This window comes from Zophobas morio, unplaced genomic scaffold, assembly GCF_036711695.1.
Source record: "Zophobas morio isolate AGI-343-1 ecotype UQ-CSIRO unplaced genomic scaffold, CSIRO_AGI_Zmor_V1 ptg000044l, whole genome shotgun sequence".
NCBI lineage: Eukaryota > Metazoa > Arthropoda > Insecta > Coleoptera > Tenebrionidae > Zophobas > Zophobas morio.
Genome location: NW_026972149.1, coordinates 10330142 through 10347721, shown reverse-complemented (window position 1 = coordinate 10347721; position 17580 = coordinate 10330142). Strand labels below are relative to the sequence as shown.

At 37.4% G+C, this 17580-nt stretch overlaps 6 protein-coding genes across 10 annotated transcripts; 4 read left to right on the top strand and 2 right to left on the bottom strand.

Annotated features, from left to right (window-relative positions):
- The first annotated feature begins 277 nt into the window (after positions 1-277).
- Positions 278-2004, top strand: LOC135141645 (AP-1 complex subunit mu-1). The gene is made up of 4 exons (XM_064072927.1): positions 278-554; positions 599-1369; positions 1426-1782; positions 1834-2004. Exons 1-4 carry the CDS (start codon positions 513-515, stop codon positions 1930-1932), a joined length of 1269 nt encoding a protein of 422 aa, XP_063928997.1. The 5' UTR covers positions 278-512; the 3' UTR covers positions 1933-2004.
- A 183-nt stretch (positions 2005-2187) lies between these two features.
- LOC135141646 (ADP-ribosylation factor 2) lies at positions 2188-3822 on the bottom strand. Of its 2 annotated transcripts, none has more exons than XM_064072928.1 (4): positions 3643-3822; positions 3329-3591; positions 2468-2593; positions 2188-2409 (listed from the first exon to the last, which is right to left on the bottom strand). In XM_064072928.1, exons 1-4 carry the CDS (start codon positions 3707-3709, stop codon positions 2323-2325), a joined length of 543 nt encoding a protein of 180 aa, XP_063928998.1. In that variant the 5' UTR covers positions 3710-3822; the 3' UTR covers positions 2188-2322. The 2 variants fall into 2 exon arrangements, with proteins under 2 accessions (XP_063928998.1, XP_063928999.1); XM_064072929.1 differs by lacking the exons at positions 3329-3591; positions 3643-3822 and adding exons at positions 2718-2980; positions 3031-3242.
- A 53-nt stretch (positions 3823-3875) lies between these two features.
- Positions 3876-6079, bottom strand: LOC135141642 (eukaryotic translation initiation factor 2D). 2 transcript variants are annotated; one of them, XM_064072922.1, is made up of 7 exons: positions 5823-6079; positions 5332-5777; positions 4877-5199; positions 4617-4831; positions 4478-4567; positions 4062-4429; positions 3876-4004 (listed from the first exon to the last, which is right to left on the bottom strand). In XM_064072922.1, exons 1-7 carry the CDS (start codon positions 5876-5878, stop codon positions 3940-3942), a joined length of 1563 nt encoding a protein of 520 aa, XP_063928992.1. In that variant the 5' UTR covers positions 5879-6079; the 3' UTR covers positions 3876-3939. The 2 variants fall into 2 exon arrangements, with proteins under 2 accessions (XP_063928992.1, XP_063928990.1); XM_064072920.1 differs by having other exon boundaries at positions 4877-5777.
- Positions 6080-6166: 87 nt separating this feature from the next.
- LOC135141643 (adenosylhomocysteinase-like 1) lies at positions 6167-10690 on the top strand. 3 transcript variants are annotated; one of them, XM_064072923.1, is made up of 12 exons: positions 6167-6510; positions 6811-6855; positions 7349-7436; positions 7487-7633; positions 7696-7868; positions 7917-8115; positions 8163-8313; positions 8361-8513; positions 8612-8777; positions 8827-9073; positions 9149-9269; positions 9319-10690. In XM_064072923.1, exons 1-12 carry the CDS (start codon positions 6415-6417, stop codon positions 9323-9325), a joined length of 1593 nt encoding a protein of 530 aa, XP_063928993.1. In that variant the 5' UTR covers positions 6167-6414; the 3' UTR covers positions 9326-10690. The 3 variants fall into 3 exon arrangements, with proteins under 3 accessions (XP_063928993.1, XP_063928995.1, XP_063928994.1); XM_064072925.1 differs by lacking the exon at positions 6811-6855; XM_064072924.1 differs by lacking the exon at positions 9319-10690 and having other exon boundaries at positions 9149-9273.
- A 277-nt stretch (positions 10691-10967) lies between these two features.
- LOC135141644 (WASH complex subunit 1-like) lies at positions 10968-12507 on the top strand. The gene is made up of 2 exons (XM_064072926.1): positions 10968-12163; positions 12216-12507. The coding sequence occupies exons 1-2, from the start codon at positions 11069-11071 to the stop codon at positions 12402-12404; spliced, it is 1284 nt and encodes a 427-aa protein (XP_063928996.1). The 5' UTR covers positions 10968-11068; the 3' UTR covers positions 12405-12507.
- Positions 12508-12675: 168 nt separating this feature from the next.
- Positions 12676-14380, top strand: LOC135141385 (protein-serine O-palmitoleoyltransferase porcupine). The gene is made up of 6 exons (XM_064072442.1): positions 12676-12776; positions 12827-12981; positions 13030-13237; positions 13285-13614; positions 13661-13890; positions 13938-14380. The coding sequence occupies exons 1-6, from the start codon at positions 12742-12744 to the stop codon at positions 14339-14341; spliced, it is 1362 nt and encodes a 453-aa protein (XP_063928512.1). The 5' UTR covers positions 12676-12741; the 3' UTR covers positions 14342-14380.
- The last annotated feature ends 3200 nt before the right edge of the window (positions 14381-17580 follow it).

The following is a 17580-nucleotide window of genomic DNA, read 5'->3' as shown; positions in this document are numbered from 1 at the left end:
TACTTAGTACCTTGTTTATATTATTGTTATTTTCCTTTAACTAAAATAAACACCGACAATTGACGAATGACAGCAACTATAAACTTAATTTGGTTTGTCACTAAGCAGCGTATTATTGGTCACCTATATAAAAATATTACACGAAAAGCGATAAAATTCGCACTTTTTGCTTTTGTCCATTCCTTTTCTAAATTCGCACGCCTCTCTAGTTCCTTTTTACTTTATAAGGTTTTAGTTTCAACGACATTGACGTTTTATCCAAGTAGCACACCCGGCGCCGGTGTCTAATGACGGATGTGACAGGTGAATTCGTGTTCGTGACAACACATTTGACATTTTTGACATCGTGTTAAATTTTCCAAAACCCTCCCGAAAATCGCGTATTAAACCAAACCAGCCCGAATTATGTTACCGTGGGAGTAATTCCGCACGTTTGACTTTGCCGGACGCCGGTGTTCGCGAAAACTCGTGCTCATGTGGCAATAACCCAGCACACCTGTGTTTTTGTGATAATGTCGTCCTCAGCAATCTACATTCTCGATGTTAAGGGCAAGGTAAGGGCTAATTTCGCCCAAAACGAGTCTTATCAGTGTTTTAGGTCCTCATTTCGCGGAACTACCGGGGCGATATCGACCTGGGGGTCATCGAGAAGTTCATGCCACTCCTCATGGAAAAAGAGGAAGAGGGCCTTCTCACACCCTTGCTCCAAACGAACGACTGCACGTTCGCTTACATCAAAACCAACAACTTGTATATCGTGAGCACGACTAAGAAAAACGCAAATATTGCCCTCGTTTTCGTTTTCTTACACAAAATCGTCCAAGTTATGACTGAGTACTTTAAAGAACTGGAGGAGGAGAGTATAAGGGATAATTTCGTCGTTATTTACGAGCTTTTAGACGAATTAATCGATTTTGGGTACCCACAGACTACCGACAGCAAAATCCTGCAAGAATACATCACTCAAGAAGGGCATAAGTTAGAAATACAACCCAGGATTCCCGTGGCTGTAACTAACGCGGTCTCGTGGAGGTCTGAAGGGATCAAATACAGAAAGAACGAAGTATTTTTAGATGTTATAGAAAGTGTTAACTTACTGGCAAACGCCAATGGGAACGTTCTGAGAAGCGAAATCGTCGGCGCTATCAAAATGCGAGTTTACTTATCTGGCATGCCAGAGTTACGTTTAGGTTTGAATGATAAAGTATTGTTTGAGAGCACCGGTCGTGGTAAGTCCAAATCCGTCGAATTAGAAGATGTGAAGTTCCATCAGTGCGTCCGACTGTCGCGGTTCGAGATTGACAGAACTATTTCTTTCATTCCGCCTGATGGGGAGTTTGAATTGATGTCGTACCGGCTCAACACGCACGTGAGTATATTGTTGTGACGCGACGTCACCCGGAAACCGTTTTCGTTTTTTTTTAGGTGAAACCCCTAATTTGGATTGAATCAGTAATTGAGCGCCATGCTCACAGTCGTGTGGAGTACATGATTAAAGCTAAATCACAGTTCAAAAGGCGATCGACGGCTAATAATGTCGAGATTGTAATTCCGGTACCTCACGACGCGGATTCGCCTAAATTTAAAACTACAATTGGCAGCGTGAAGTATGCACCTGAACAGAACGCCATAACGTGGACTATTAAATCATTCCCAGGTGGAAAAGAGTATTTAATGAGGGCACACTTTGGTTTACCAAGTGTGGAGTGTGAAGACACGGAGGGGAAACCCCCGATTCAAGTTAAATTCGAAATTCCTTATTTCACAACATCCGGAATACAAGTACGAATTTCGATTTTTTGTTGTAGGTCGATTTTTAATTTTGTGTTTTAGGTGCGCTATTTGAAGATTATTGAGAAAAGTGGATACCAGGCTTTACCCTGGGTGCGCTATATTACTCAGAACGGGGACTACCAACTGCGCACTAATTAACGCTGTAGCATTGCAGAACAAATGTTTTGTAATGATGTAACTGACTTTTGCAAATATATAATTTTGAAAGAGGTGACGGATTTTACTTTTTCAACCAAAATTAATTTTTTTGTTGCCGTTTCAGTTATCACCATCGACGTGACGAATGTTTTATGGAGCAATCGAATCACGTGTTATGATTCATAACAAATTAAAAAGTCGGCTAATACCCGCGATAAGGATTAAAACTTGTAATAGCGCATTAAAACGAGACTGTATATGAAGATTTTTTATTTTTCAGTCACTTACTCTTATATAAATCACAAACAGGTTTAACTAAGTTAGAAAATATGTAAATAATAATGAAACTTATTATTAATATAAATGCTAGCTAAAATTAAGGTAAACTAACTATTTATTGGCTAATTCATTCGACAACCAGTCCAAACCTTCATATAAACCGTCGCCCTGGGTTGCACATGTGGCTTGAATGTACCACTAGAAAATTGCACCATATTGAGAAACCTTGAACGAGAATCATGTACCTAATACTTACACGTCGATTATGGAGTTGGTTAAGGTTCAACTTGTCAGTCAGCTCTGCTGCTGTCATTGCATTCGGGAGATCCTGCTTGTTGGCAAAGACAAGTAAAACGGCGTCTCGCAACTCATCTTCCATGAGCTGAAACACACAATGGAGATTAAAGGAAAAAACTTAACGACGAAAATTGTCAAATTTGCACAACTATTACTTAAACAATAAAGGGTCTTCCAATTTGGCACTCGCCCTGCAGAAATAATTTTACCATATTTTGTAGTTCCTTCTCCGCCTCCGCAATCCGTTCCCTATCGTTAGAATCAACTACATAAATTAACCCTTGCGTGTTTTGGAAATAATAAGCCCATAAACGCCTAATTTTCGTTTGACCACCAACGTCCCACACCGTAAACGAAATATTTTTGTACTCGACTGTTTCTACGTTAAAACCTATAGTGGGTATTGTCGTGACGATCTCTCCCAGTTTTAATTTATACAAAATCGTGGTTTTACCCGCTGCATCTAACCCCACTATAAAAACAAAGTTAGAAAAGACTCGTCTTAAAAACTACCGCGCTTACCCATTAATATCCTCATTTGCTTTCTGCCAAAAAGGCGTGAAAACACTGTGGAGATCGTCAAACCCATTGTACTTATTCAGAAATCAGCTACTTTATGATGAATAGTCACAGAATAGAGTTTTTAAAGTAATGCCACGTCAATTTTGTACTATGCGCTAAATCTCGGAACTGTCATTAGCATCAAACGTCACTCATCAGAGGGCGTAGTTGTTGTTAACGCGCGTCATACAAAATCTACTAATAAATTCTACCACTACAATTTCCGCATTCACGCTTCCATGTTCACACTAGTACTCACCATATCCTGGAGTTCTCTTTCCGCTTCACCGATTCGTTCTCTGTCGTTCGAGTCCACGACAAAAATCAAACCTTGCGTATTCTGGAAGTAGTGACGCCAGAGTTTCCGAATTTTGTTTTGTCCACCTACATCCCAAACAGTGAAGCAAATATTTTTATACTCGACTGTTTCTACATTGAAACCAATCGTGGGTATTGTGGTCACGATTTCTCCTAACTTTAGTTTGTACAGTATTGTTGTCTTCCCCGCAGCGTCTAAACCGACTGGAAAACAAAACATACGTGTTTTTGTTACACAAAAGGTAATAACCTTACCCATTAAAATACGCATTTGCTTTTTGCCGAAGAGGCGAGTCAAAACACTCGAGATTGTGAGACCCATTACAATAAGAGATTTACACTAATTACGGTATTATTTCAAAGAGGTTTTATCGTACTTTAAACAACAGGAATTTTAAGACTCAGAAGCCATTTGTTTTATGAAATGTCATGACGTCATCGACACGCCGTCGCCATCTGGTGACACAATGTGTACTCAAACGCGTGAATCAATCAAAATGTCAAAATATTTTATTCAAAAACCACAAATACAAGTATAAAAATATTGGTGTTTTATTTCTTCTTCTTTGGGGCGTTTTCTAAGCCTTTTATGTATTTCGCAGGGATTTTATACTTTTCTGAAACAAAAAAAATAAATAAATAATAGTGAGAAGATAAAATTGGAAACTACACACCTGTTAACAAATTATGTACAAACAAAACTTGATTCCCTTGCACTAACAATTGATCACATTTTTTCCCTAGAGGTTTACTAATACTAGTGCTAGCGGCTACACCATGTTGGCATTCTTTCGCAAAATCGGCGATTCGGATTCCAAAGAGCTCCAAATTATCAACAAGAGTCACTTTTTTGTTGCCAGATCTCTGACTAACTGTGAGCGTTATTGGAGAAACTTTGCCTTTATTCACAAGCTCCTCGTTTCCTGAGGTGACTTTGTAGCAAGACTTCATTGCTTCACAAACTTTTTCCATCACCTCCTCCCACGTGATTAAATTTTCCGTTTTACATATTTTTATTAAAGCGTCTTTAGGTTTAACTAGCCTGGAATTAAAAAACATGTTACAAGATTCACATTTCATTTACAATCACCTTTTATTCTCGTCATTTTGGCAGTTATTTTTCTTCACGTATTCTACCACGTGTTGTCTAATTTGTGTCATTTGCACAGTATCGCCTTTACTAAAAATCACAATTAGACACTTATTATTGTATTAAAATGTGTTCATACTTTAAGCCAGTTTCTGCAAATATAGGCAACACATTTGGTGTTATAATGTAAGATTCGGTGACGCTAGTCAGTGGTGCGCACGCACCTTCTTCTTCGTCTTTTCTAGGACGCAGTGAAGGCTCTAGGTAAAATTCGGCAAACCTTGGATGGTCTTTATTAATGGCAGTTATTGATTCCACTCCCTTTTTTGCTTCTTTTATTGTAATCAGACCCTCCTGAAAATGCTACTATAGTTCATATTTTTCAAACTATACACACACCTTGCTCAAACTATCTAAAAACGGTTTGAGTTTCTTGAAGGAGGATTTCTTGATGTCAAGCGATTTTCCCTCAGGGCAAACCGGCATCATTTGTAGTTTGTAAAAATTTGACGTTAAGATTGGAAGAGTCAAGGTTTTTGAGTATTTTATAGTAACAAAAAAAGAGTGATTGAGTAAGTCATCCATTTCTTCAGTGGTGCAAACTGGCGATTCTTCTTTACTCTCTTCTGAGTTTCCTTCATTATTGGCGTCGTCACAAGGGTCGTTATTGGGCACTTTTGGAACTTCCTCGTTACTAGGGGATTCTTTAGACGCTCCCAACTCTGGAAAATCTTCATCATAATTACTGAGTTTTAGCCACTCAGGAGGCCCCAAATCGTCAACTGGAATATTTGGAAGACCTTCCAAAGTACACAATTTATCGCCATAGACGTGATAAATAGTCAGACATTTGCCTTTACCGCCTGATGATAACATGTCCGCGGAACTCTGTGCTGTAACACCTACAGCTATAGCAGCTTTGTTATCGGTGGTGTTAACACACGCCATCGTCCCTTCTGGTAAATTACCATATTTGGACAAACCAGAAGTCGCTGGTGGTGTTATAACACCTGGTAACATCAAGTCTGCGCCAGACGACAAGTAAGAAAGCACCTGTGAGTGCGTGGTGTAAACTGGAACCAAATCATGAAACTTCCACAGTAAATAAATTGTAGGAAAAAGCGTGCCGCGGACATCAAAAGCAATAGGGCGTTTCTGGACAGTGTAAACTTGCACAATGTCATTAGCAGCCGTCGTTAGTTTAATAACAGCGATGATTTCCTTCTTTGGGAGCAAATTTTCAACGTCCGCTTCAGTGAGGTTAGGAAACGCTTTGAGAAGTCTCTCCTTGACGTTTTTTCTACAAAAAATCAATGTTTTGCGAATTTCTCTAAATTCTTAATACCTATCCGATCCTTTAACTTGGCTATTGCTTTTGATTTTCACCGGTTTTTTAAACATTTTTATCACATGGAGCGCCAAAATTAAACATAACCAACAATCAAGTGACAACTGACATTCCGTAAACAAAGATAAAAATAGGCGACACGTCAACGTTAATTTCTGGCAGTTTAATTATGTAATTTTCCATGAACTTGATTAAATTGTTTATGTACTAGGAAACGATGGGGGTTGGGTACAATGGGGGTTTATTTTGAAATCGGGGGTGTTTCGGCCATTTTACCCCCAAAATGTCGGGTGCGTTGCCAACCTAGCAAACTGGAAGTGAGTTTGGAAATCAATAAATATGCTGGAATTATTTTTTCGATTATATAACTTTTTCCAAAAGAGAGTTCTAAATTAGGATATTGCGTTGCTAACCGTTTTGCATAAGGTGTGCATGAAAACAAGTCCAGTTACTAATCGGGGTTGGGCGAATTTGGGGCATTTGGTAGTTTCGCACTAGTTGTGCAGGTTGTGCACGTTGTGTTTTAGGTCTTGTGTTTCCAGCTGATTTATTTTATGTTGATTAATTGTGAACATATTTAATAGGAATTATGACGGAAAACATCGAAATACGAACTATTGTCGGCAATAGGAATTTAAGTACGGTCTCTGATAGTCCTGTTACAGATCCAGCATCTGGGGCAAAGGTTTGTTTTTCGCTCTAAACATATTTTTCGATCATTCCGTGTAGTAAAAGCGCCTTTTTTAAATACCATGCAAGACGACGTTCTTGTTTTTGTATTTAAATCCGTTTTTTCCACGATTTTCGAACGCAATATGTTAAAAATTAATAAAGTAGAACAGTGTAGGAGAGAGCTAAATCTATTACTATTTTTTACTTTATTTATTTTTAATATAGAGTGAGCCGCTCGCCTTGAATTTTCAAGAAAAGTTAAATTTAATTCAGGGCCGATTTAATTAAAATTTTATATTGGATTTATTTCTAGGGTTTGGAAGGAAGTAATGCCTTCGTCAGCCAAAGATCTAAGTTGGTAAGATATACATGTATATATGTATGCTTTACCTTCATTAGGTCTTTATTTGTTACTTAATGCATGTTGTTATGATTTTGCTTAATTAGTAAACTGCTACAGTTGGACGTTGTTTAAAAGACATAAATCACTCAATTAACACAATGCATAATTTGTAACGTTCTAAAATGAGCCGCTATGTTTTTGTGTAAACACATTTTTATTTATGCTTTATTGTAACTACAAACTTGTTGTCTAGCTACTGTTATTAATCTCAACACACGTAATAAATTACTTGTGCACTGTCTACTATATATAATTCTCAAACAAAACACGGGGGTCCGTAAGATTTTATCTTCTACGTAATGTTAAAAGATCCAATATAATGTTATCAGTTAATTACAGTAGAATATTATCAAAAACTAAACCTTCGTGGTAATCCGACTTATCTACGAAATTAGAGACCCTTTCATTCATTGGAAATACCATGACCGAACCGGTTGTTAAATTACAGGACCCCAAATCTTCAGGTGCTTTAAAAAAATCCAGCAGATATCGCAGTCGTTCATTATCTGCCTCATCAACCGACTCATACAGCTCTAGTAAGTACCCAAACACTCTCACACACCTCCATCAACCTCATCTCTTTCAGCCTCTTGTACAGGGAGCAGTTCCGACGACGACGATGTCTCACCCAGAGAAAAAATTCAGAAGAACTCGGCCGGAAACTCCGACTTTTGCGTACGCAACATCAACCAACATGCCTTCGGCAGGCGCGAAATCGAAATCGCCGAGCAAGGTAGGCTACCCCATCTCACCTACCTCTTCTATGCCCCTTCTCGACCTAAATTAAAATTCCAGAGATGCCCGGCATCATGGCACTAAGAAAACGGGCGACGGATGACAAACCCCTAAAAAACGCCAAAATCGTGGGCTGTACCCACATCAATGCCCAAACGGCCGTCTTAATAGAAACTTTAGTGGCTCTAGGGGCTAGCGTAAGATGGGCAGCCTGTAATATCTACTCAACACAGGTTGGACACAGCTCGTGTGACGATCATGCGCTAATACCCCTTTTTTAGAACGAGGTCGCTGCGGCCTTGGCGGAAGCCGGTTTTTCGGTTTTTGCGTGGCGTGGCGAAACCGAGGAGGATTTCTGGTGGTGCATCGACAAGTGTGTCAACGCCGAAAACTGGCACCCAAACATGATTTTAGATGATGGAGGTGACGCGACTCATTTAATGCTGAAAAAATACCCTGCTATGTTCAAAATGATCAAAGGTAAGTGAGTTTGTGTGTGTGAGATAGGGTAATAATCGTCGGCTTAGGCATAGTCGAGGAGAGCGTGACTGGAGTTCACCGTCTGTATCAATTATCTAAGGCGGGGAAGTTGACTGTTCCAGCTATGAATGTGAACGATTCCGTCACGAAAACAAAATATGATAATTTATACAGTTGTCGGGAATCGATTATAGACAGGTAATCCCGGGTGATTGATTGAAAACCATCTAATCCCCCTTTTTTAGTTTAAAACGGTCGACTGACGTCATGTTTGGAGGTAAACAAGTGGTGATTTGTGGATACGGGGAGGTGGGAAAAGGATGTTCGCAAGCCTTGAAAGGATTGGGTTGCGTTGTCTATGTTACCGAAATAGACCCCATTTGTGCCCTTCAGGCTAGGTATACCACAATAACAAAAACATAAACAAAATTCAGTCACCCTTAATGCATACTTACATAATGACTCCAAATTTAATATAAACAATTTTCATTTTCAGTATGGACGGCTTCCGAGTGGTTAAACTTAACGAAGTTATACGCAACGTAGATATAGTAATAACGGCTACAGGAAATAAAAACGTAGTAACACGGGAGCACATGGACAAAATGAAAAATGGCTGTATTGTGTGCAATATGGGGCACTCCAATACGGAAATTGATGTCGTAAGTCTATGAAAGGTGTCCCAATTCTATTAATACACAAAAATTATAGAATAGTTTGAGAGCGCCTGATTTAACATGGGAAAAAGTTCGTTCTCAGGTAGATCATGTCATATGGCCTGATGGTAAAAGAATTATTCTTTTAGCGGAAGGAAGACTCGTTAATTTGAGCTGTTCAAGTTTACCATCATTTGTTGTTTCTATAACGTCAGCCACTCAAGCACTTGCTTTGATTGAGCTTTTTAATGCCCCGGCTGGGCGATACAAATCTGATGTGTATTTGTTGCCTAAGAAAATGGGTAAATATATATTGAGTTCTTATTATATTTAGTAACTAAATTATAAAACTCAGTTGTAACACATATGTGTTTTAGATGAATATGTAGCCAGTTTACATCTACCGACATTTGACGCTCATTTGACAGAATTAACGGACGAACAAGCGAAATACATGGGTTTAAACAAAGCAGGTCCTTTCAAACCCAATTATTATAGGTAAAAACAACAAATGTCTGTACTTTTGTATCTAAGTTGTGTTTTGTAGGTATTAAATTAGCAAATTTATCTTATACACGTCGGGGTGGAGGAAACGAGGGACATGATAGCATTAAGTCAATGTTAGTTGTTGCCAGATAGTTTTAAAATATAAACGCAGGATTCGTTTTATATAATATCTTAGGTTATGTTAAAATTGTTGACATTTGTGAGGTACTTCAAACAAAATGGCTGCTCAAACAGTATGTTTCATAAAGAAAACTCTAAATTTGCTTAACTCCACTGACGCTAAACAGTATTTAATAATTTGCAAGCATTTATTTGAGTTCTACTGACCAAAATTTATGAAACATGATCTGTGTTAATATTAGATTACTTAAAAGGGTGCGCTTGTCTTAGGGTAATTTATGGCCGATGCACTTAGTAATAAATACTGCCATGTCATAGGGTCAAAATGAATTCTAATATAATTAGATAATAGTACAAAATCATAGCAGTTTAAAACCTTTTAGTAGACGTGCGTCTCCATGAATTAATATAAGTCAGGGTTATAGAAGTACTTGTCGCTGCAGAACTTGTGTTCATACTGTTGTTTCCTCTGTTATAAATTGTTGAAAAGTACGTCTACAAGGTATAAATCTTAATGATGTAGTGTCGTGGCAATCCTTTGTGTGTAATCAACCTAGAGTATTATTGTTTGCATTGTTTTGCTAACTCTACTAATTTTTAACCAGTTCGTGTTACTCTCCTTCCGACGCTGATCCACCGTTAGAAATTTTTATTTTTAGTTTCTCGAAACAATGCAACTCATCAGAATGCTAGTGGAACCGCTTTTTGATTAGTTAGTGCCATCTAGCACCTACTAAGCGAATAGTGAATGATTTGACACGTCATTTCTTACAAAATTTCCCAGTAGTTCTCTTTAAGCGACTTTTAACGTTAGTGATTTTGACAAGTATTATTTTATAAGAGGATTTGTTTTTGTAATCCTCCCATTTTTAAACTATTATGTAATTGTTATTGTCAATATAACGACAAGTTGTTAAGAGTTAATTGCTCTGCTTTAATAAAGCAATTTTTCACCATCGCAATTTGCCTTCATCACTTTACAGCAGAGCAATGAACAAAGTGTTGTTAACTAAAAAAATCTTAATGTACTCTATTTTTGCGAGCTGTACTATCGTATTATTTCAAAGTATTAAATCAATCGCCTTTTTTCATTGTCAATTATAGGGAATTACCAGTCATACAGCTTTCAAAAATAGATGTTTTATAGTGATTTTATTTATTAGAAGTGTGCCGTTAGACAATTCTGTATGTTCTTCTCTCCAAACTTGTTTTATCTGAGGTTACTAAGTAAAGTCTTTTTCCGGTCCACCGTCTTCTTTCTATGGACTTCAAAAATATAGGAGTAATACATAGTCAATGTGTTTCAATTAACCTTCCAGCAAGCGTTAAACATGCAATTTCTTCAAAAAAAGTGCCCTCAAATAATTTGTACAAGTGGTAGTGGTCTAGAATAACAACTACATAATTTAATAGTAACTTTTGTTAGTGTCAAGTATTGTAAATGTGGCGTTTGGAAATGCAAATAAAAATTTGACTTCAGGGTTAAAGAAAAATAATACTCTGTAATTTTTTATATTAAAATTGTCACAAAATTTTGTAGTACGGCCCTGGCTCTCCCTTGACTTGTCATACTTGTCAATGTCAAAAATAATAACATAACCTCAAAGTCAACGCAATTTGTTTTTAATTAATGAGTCGAAAGAAAATTTTGAAAATCTATACGTGATAACATGAACCATGTTTATAAAGTACCTGTGATACCTCAAAACTTGGGTAAGCAGGAAACAATCATTCAGGTAGCAGAAGTATTAAATCATTTAAATAATGTGACTGATGATATTTTGAAACATATAAGTAATAAAGTCGAATCTAATAGTAAGAAACTCTCAGACATATCCGACAGGGTAGACAAAGTGAACAAAAAAATCAGTAAGCTAAATGGAGCTAAGAAAGCAACTCAAGTATTTTCGAGCTGTAAATATCCAGCTTCGGACATCAACCAACAGTATATTTCCATATTCAGCGACGTAAAACCACCCGAATTAATAAGACATAAAGTGAAACAGAAAAAGGTTACGTTTAGCGAAGAGCCTCTGGACAAACTGTACGTATATCACGTGAAAGTGAAAAAGAACGATAGTAAAGAAGTCGCCACTGGTTTGGGAGACATTCCTAGAGATATCGACTGCGTAAACGATCTCCTCTTATACAATTCCGGCAAAAACCTCTACAAAAACTTCGTCATTTCAGACGCTTTAGAAATATCTCAACACATCAAAGAACAAGAGCGCAATGAAAACTCGGGCATTGGTGCAGCCCCACACTCTATTAGCGAACGATCGACGTTAACGCGTTCCTCCACACAAAACTATTTTTATACTCCAAATTTAGGGGAAGTACCTGCCTTGGATGTCCCCTTAGACTTGCCAGACTTGCCCAACATCGCTGACGATTTGCGCTACGACACCGAATTAGGTCCAGGAATCGCCCCCTCGGTCACCACTACCCCAAACATTCCTGATCTACCCACTATCGAACACGCTGACTCTCAACCCAGAGAAAACATACCCGAGATTGAACTTCCGCCGCCGCCGCCGCCCCCAATAATCAAAGAAGAAGTTGTAGAGAATAAGAAAGTTCCTATTGAAGAAACACCGAAACCGCCGACGCCTCCGGTCGAGGATGAGCCGCCTCCGACTAAATTATCAGAACTGCCCCAGCTTGATGTCCGCGCGAGCCTCATGGAAGCGATTAGAAAAGCTGGGGGCGCAAAGAACCTGAAGTCGGCGAATACGAAGAAAAACGACGCGGTAAAAAAGCCTGCGGTTGGTATTTTCGCGGTTTTTTCGAACGGAGTTTGTTATTTGTTTGTTTTAGAGTGGTGGCGACTTGATGGCTGATTTACACGCGAAATTGTCGATGCGTAGGAAGGGCATTTCAGGCACTAAGAAACAAGAGAGCATGGACGCGAGCTCAGCTTTGGAAAAAATTTCGGCTATGATTCCTCCTCCTGTTGTCAATGAAGTTAACGAAAATAACACTGAAGATGAAGACTGGGATGATTAATTCCTTCATTATTATCTATTAAATATATATTTTATATTACTGCATACAAAGTTTAAATTTGTTTTTTATTATATTCAATAAATATAATCTTGTTGCTATTTCACTCCTGTTTTTCTAAACAAAACTGCAAATTTTATTAATAGCAGGTACTTATAAATCTGTAATTCAATAGAATTTAACAAACAAATAAAAAAATGCGATTTGAATTAGCATCGAAGCGAACCTGCGCGAACATCTCTTCGTGCCGGATCGTCCACATGAAGTACTGACGTTTTGTAAACATGTGGTAAACATAACCTCTGATTAATATTTAAAAATCGACAACTAAAATGAAATAATGTCTATATTATCAGAATATTCGAATCTCGACGGGTATTTCGTATAAAACAGCATTAATGTCATCTACTCATCACTCGTTTCAGGTATTCGCAAGATTACTATTTTGAGGAACTATACTATGAAGAGACTGCCTTAGATATTTGGAACAACTGCGTCGTTCTATCAATTTTTAGTGCCATTCCGACGGTCCTAAAATTAGTGACTTTAAATTTTTCGTTTGGTTGTTTGGTATCAACAGGTAGTGCATTTTTTTCTATTGTATCAATATTCTAAAACTTTTTTGTAGGTTTCATTCCAACCCAGTTTCTACACCTTTTAAGTGGTTGTATTGGAATATATTTACTATATACACTCGAGTCTTCCGCCGGAAAACTAATTCTGGCCATTTGTTGGACGGTAGCGTTTTTACTACTTCAAACAAGCTTCTATTTAAGAGCATTCTTTCATACATCAAAATTTTTAAAAATATTTCTCATTTTTTTATTAATCCTTTGGTGAGTAAATTGTGAATTTGTTCGTTCATCTGAAGGTTGTTTTGTAGTGAATATTTGTTTGTTGAACCAGAAACATGGCTGCAAATTCGCGGTATTGCCATGATTCTAGCAATGAAAATCATTTCATTAATAGATGATATGGAAACGCTTAACTCAAAACCTGGTGTTCTTGAATACTTTGGGTATACACTATGTGGGGCTAATATTTTGTTTGGGCCATGGGTGTCGTTCAACGATTATTTAAATTTCTATCAAAAATCTCAAAAAAAGAATCTCATTTGGCTGTGTGCAATAATCAAAGTCCTTGTAACATCACTACTTTTCCTCACGGTGTCAAACTGTTGGAGTAACTACTTTATATCTGAAGATTCTAACAGGTGGGTAGAAATTTAGCGCTTTTGAGCCACAATTGTGTCATTTTAGGTGGTTAGTGGCCTATAAAGAAGCCTTCACGTTCCGAACAAGCCACTATTTTATAAGTTATTTGGCAGAGGCGGGAATGATAGCAGCTGGTTTCAGTAACTCTGGAAAAAAGGGTCCAATCAACCAATTTCGTTTTATAATCACAGAACCCATGGAGATAGAGTTTCCATCATCTCTTTCAGTTGTTGTCAGAAAGTGGAACCCGCCAATGCACGACTTTTTAAAGAAATGTATGTTTTAAAAAGTTCGTTTCTTGTTTTGTAACATTGAGTTCCAGATGTGTACCATTCGTGGTTAAGTTATGGAAAATTTGCCGCAATTTTTGCAACTTTTCTCATCTCTTCGTTCCTCCACGGTTTCGAGCTTAAAGTATCCTTGGTGTTAGTCTCAATTGGGACTTTTTCGTATCTACAGGTGGCACCGAGAGACCGGATTGCGGAAATATTTGATTGTTGCGTGCGAGTTCGTCCTTGTAAAGACTGCAAACACAAGTATAAACGTGACAGTGTTATAGTAAAAATAACACTGCTTATTTATTCACTAGCAACAGTATTCCATTTGGCGTATTTGGGAGTTTTGATGGATCCGTCTACTGATGAAGTCGGGGTGTACGAAAAATGGCAAAACTTGTACTTCATCAGCCATATTGTGATGTTTTTTAATGTGATGGTAATTTTGTAGTATTTTTTTTTATATAAATAATAAATATATACATACTGATGGGTTTTATTAGTGTGTTTTGGATTTAAGGCATGTGTGCGCGCGCAGGTGTGTTAATTGTTGCTGGCGTTATTTGCACTCGGGATGTAGGCAACCGCGCGAACGCGGTGGTGTTGCAAGAGGCATGCATGAGTTGGAAATATATAAATGATCCCGGTGAAGCAGAATACCCTGATTATAGTTGGACCCTTCCATTTATATTTTGGTCTTATGCTGGCTTAGCGCTGGCGGGTCAATCCGTCGTCTCTTTCACTACTTTCGAACGAGAATCACGCATACTTTTTGGCTGCTTTTTGGTGAAAAACAGCCGCCGCTTGCACATGCCCTAAATTAGTCGATTTATTTTTTAACTAAACAATTAGTGTGCCCCTGGATTGTTAATAGGATAATTTCTATAATTGCAACATGTTATTCCTCGTAACGTGGTAAGCTATATGTCGAGTTCTTGAAAATAACAGAAAGTGCGTTGAGGTTGGAAGTTTTCCGCAAACTAACAATACTCGCTAAGTGTTATATATACGTTAAGAAAAATCGGTGTTTTTATGACTTATTTGGCCATAAAAATGTAATGCTTTTTGGATTTGTGTTGTTTTATTGGCAATAAGCTAAAGAGTATAGCATGGTTTACTTTATTTTTAAGTAAGTTATTCATGTTTCTAAAAATGTTATTTCTGGCTATTTGTATATTGTTCTGGACTAGCGCGCTTCATTTAAACTCCTGTAAATTAACAATTACGCAAATAAGGCAATAAATTACGATAGTTTACGGTGGGTGATATGAGCGCCAAAACAAACCGTCCATTACTCATTATCGAAATCTTTCGCCAATCGGTCGATCGCCTGCCAAATTTTCAAAGATAACCGCTTCCTGTTACCATCTGGGTCAATGCCACGTCAAAAAATGCCACCGAAATTCCTCCTAACCCTTTATTTAAATTATTTCCCTCAGCTGTTGGCTCTTTCGGTGTATTATTAGCCGCACAATCCTTTTTTTAATAGTGTTTCTATGCATTGTTTTCCCGGTGACAAAACTCCGCGAAAACATCTACCAAAAGTAAGATGATTTAATTCATCCAAAAATACCCACCAAACTGTTAATTTTCTTGCGCGATGATGAACTCTGCAAATATCCGCACCGTTTGTCATTCCCTGATGTATTCCCGGAATTATTTTATGAGTGGTCAGTTCAATAAGTGTTTAATTCATACGCACAGAATAAATTCCTCGCTTTAATCACCGGCATCAAAATTCTTCGGCAAAACGCAAACGCAGTGGCGGCACGAACCCTACGCCACTGACGCAAAAAGGAAATTTGTCGTAACATGTCATGAAAGCGAGGACATTCATTAGACGATAATAAAGAAAATTTAAATGCTGTACTTCAAAATTTAATCACCGTCATTAAAATTCTCTTATGCCGACGCAAACACAGTGGCGGAGATGCACTAAACTGTATATTTAGGTACACGGCCACGCAGATGTACAGATGTGTTCTGAAATGATAAAACTATTAATTCGGAGATTTCTAAACACGCTTTACGACTTATTAAAATTTCGAATTCTGTTTCCCGCCCACTACCACTTCGAAGTCTCTCATTGGCGGAAAAAGCGCGGGACTGAAGCACGTTTGAACTAAATTCGCGCGATAATAATGTCTAATGTTTAAAATCGTGACGTCTATAAATCAATCTTGTAATGTAGATATCGTTACTTTCAATTTCCATTCTCCAAAGAGCAAAGGACTAACCGGAAAGCCCCGTGTTGTCCGTAAGCCCTCAATAATTAAAGTTATTGATTTACGGCATTCCAGCCCCTACAAATCACCACGTCTGTATTTGGCTGCGGGAAAAATAAATCAATCAGATTAAATAAAAACGATCATTCTTGCCAAATTAGAGAGTAAATAAATCATAAGTCTGTTTTATACTCGACTTGATCCGGCGTTAATTCTTAGCAATGCAGTGATGTGGATTCTGTGATAAATTCTAGTCTTGTTGTAGCCTTAAATTTAGACGTGCGGAGAAACAAGCATCAATATTTAACACAACTGTTTAAATTTTAAAGAGAATGGTGTGATGTACAGCTCAGCCGGATTTTTTCTTGTTTATTCGATCAAAAATGTAACGCTTTATGTTACGAGTATACTTCTCTAAGTGAAAAATTAATATTTGGATAGTTCATACATTATTTAATAAATGTTTGAGCCGAGAGCAAAACACTGATCAATTTATCAAGGCAGGTTGCGGAAATTTCCGACTTTTTTAATGCGTTATGGGGGTTTTTGTTTTATTCGAGATCGCCGGAAGGGCTCAGGATGATTGAAAGTATAAATAACGTAAGATACAGTTGGTAATAAGAATTTCTACGATTACAGAAACGCTCGCCTTATATACTGATACCAGGTTAATCTGATGTTTATTTTATTTTATCGATTATCTGCAAAAACTAACAATTTTGATTAAGGACGTTGCGAGTTTAAGTTAGTACATCAAAATGTGGACTTTGTGTACAATTATTATTCTTTAAATTAATGAAACGTCAGCTTATTAAAATAAACGAGCTATAATTATGGAGTCTTTATTAATGATTGTCCAGTAGGCGGTGATTTTTGCCGCCTTGTCGAAATGGAGCGTATAATTAATTTATCAACGTCACTACCCTGCGTAAATTTAACAAAATTTGGTTACACATTTTAACGACAAAACAAATAATATTTTTGTCGTACGAATCATAATATAAGACGTAATATCGTTCTTGTGAAACCGATAGAACACTCAAGGTATAATGTTATTAAATTTATCGACCTCCTGAAAACTGAAACTTTTACATTACTAAATTATGAAGTTGTTATAATCGAACGACCAAAATGGATCGCTACTAAGCGAAGTTATACATTTTTTATGATTTCTTTATGGAATGTTAAGGTTGTATAATACTGTGACAAATTTACATAAAATTTTAACACCATATAAAGTTATAATTGTTATTATTCTTGCTGCAGTATTTTTTCCCGGTTAATAACAAGTGTTCATAAAGTTTTACGCTTGGAAGTGACTGTGCGTTAGCAAGCGTGTCGCTTTGTTATCAAGCTGTCATATTAATTTGACATTTGGCGTAGTTTTATGACGCATTAAACTCAGACAAGCTTGTGTCACGGCAAGTCTACATCAAACAGACTCGGTAATGAACAAACAGAGTTT

Coding starts and splice junctions, on each gene's coding strand:
- LOC135141645 (XM_064072927.1), top strand. CDS start 513: ATGTCGTCCTCAGCAATCTACATTCTCGATGTTAAGGGCAAG. Junction 1,370..1,425: donor CGTACCGGCTCAACACGCAC/GTGAGTATATTG, acceptor GTTTTTTTTTAG/GTGAAACCCCTAATTTGGAT. Junction 1,783..1,833: donor TCACAACATCCGGAATACAA/GTACGAATTTCG, acceptor TTTGTGTTTTAG/GTGCGCTATTTGAAGATTAT.
- LOC135141646 (XM_064072928.1), bottom strand. CDS start 3,709: ATGGGTCTCACAATCTCGAGTGTTTTGACTCGCCTCTTCGGCAAAAAG. Junction 3,592..3,642: donor GCAAATGCGTATTTTAATGG/GTAAGGTTATTA, acceptor TTTGTTTTCCAG/TCGGTTTAGACGCTGCGGGG. Junction 2,410..2,467: donor ACCAACTCCATAATCGACGT/GTAAGTATTAGG, acceptor GCAATTTTCTAG/TGGTACATTCAAGCCACATG.
- LOC135141642 (XM_064072920.1), bottom strand. CDS start 5,878: ATGTTTAAAAAACCGGTGAAAATCAAAAGCAATAGCCAAGTTAAAGGA. Junction 5,778..5,822: donor CAAGTTAAAGGATCGGATAG/GTATTAAGAATT, acceptor GATTTTTTGTAG/AAAAAACGTCAAGGAGAGAC. Junction 4,005..4,061: donor TGTACATAATTTGTTAACAG/GTGTGTAGTTTC, acceptor TTTTTGTTTCAG/AAAAGTATAAAATCCCTGCG.
- LOC135141643 (XM_064072923.1), top strand. CDS start 6,415: ATGACGGAAAACATCGAAATACGAACTATTGTCGGCAATAGGAATTTA. Junction 6,856..7,348: donor TCAGCCAAAGATCTAAGTTG/GTAAGATATACA, acceptor GTTAAATTACAG/GACCCCAAATCTTCAGGTGC. Junction 8,778..8,826: donor CCAATACGGAAATTGATGTC/GTAAGTCTATGA, acceptor CAAAAATTATAG/AATAGTTTGAGAGCGCCTGA.
- LOC135141644 (XM_064072926.1), top strand. CDS start 11,069: ATGAACCATGTTTATAAAGTACCTGTGATACCTCAAAACTTGGGTAAG. Junction 12,164..12,215: donor ACGCGGTAAAAAAGCCTGCG/GTTGGTATTTTC, acceptor TGTTTGTTTTAG/AGTGGTGGCGACTTGATGGC.
- LOC135141385 (XM_064072442.1), top strand. CDS start 12,742: ATGTCTATATTATCAGAATATTCGAATCTCGACGG. Junction 12,982..13,029: donor TGGTTGTTTGGTATCAACAG/GTAGTGCATTTT, acceptor ACTTTTTTGTAG/GTTTCATTCCAACCCAGTTT. Junction 13,891..13,937: donor GCACGACTTTTTAAAGAAAT/GTATGTTTTAAA, acceptor ATTGAGTTCCAG/ATGTGTACCATTCGTGGTTA.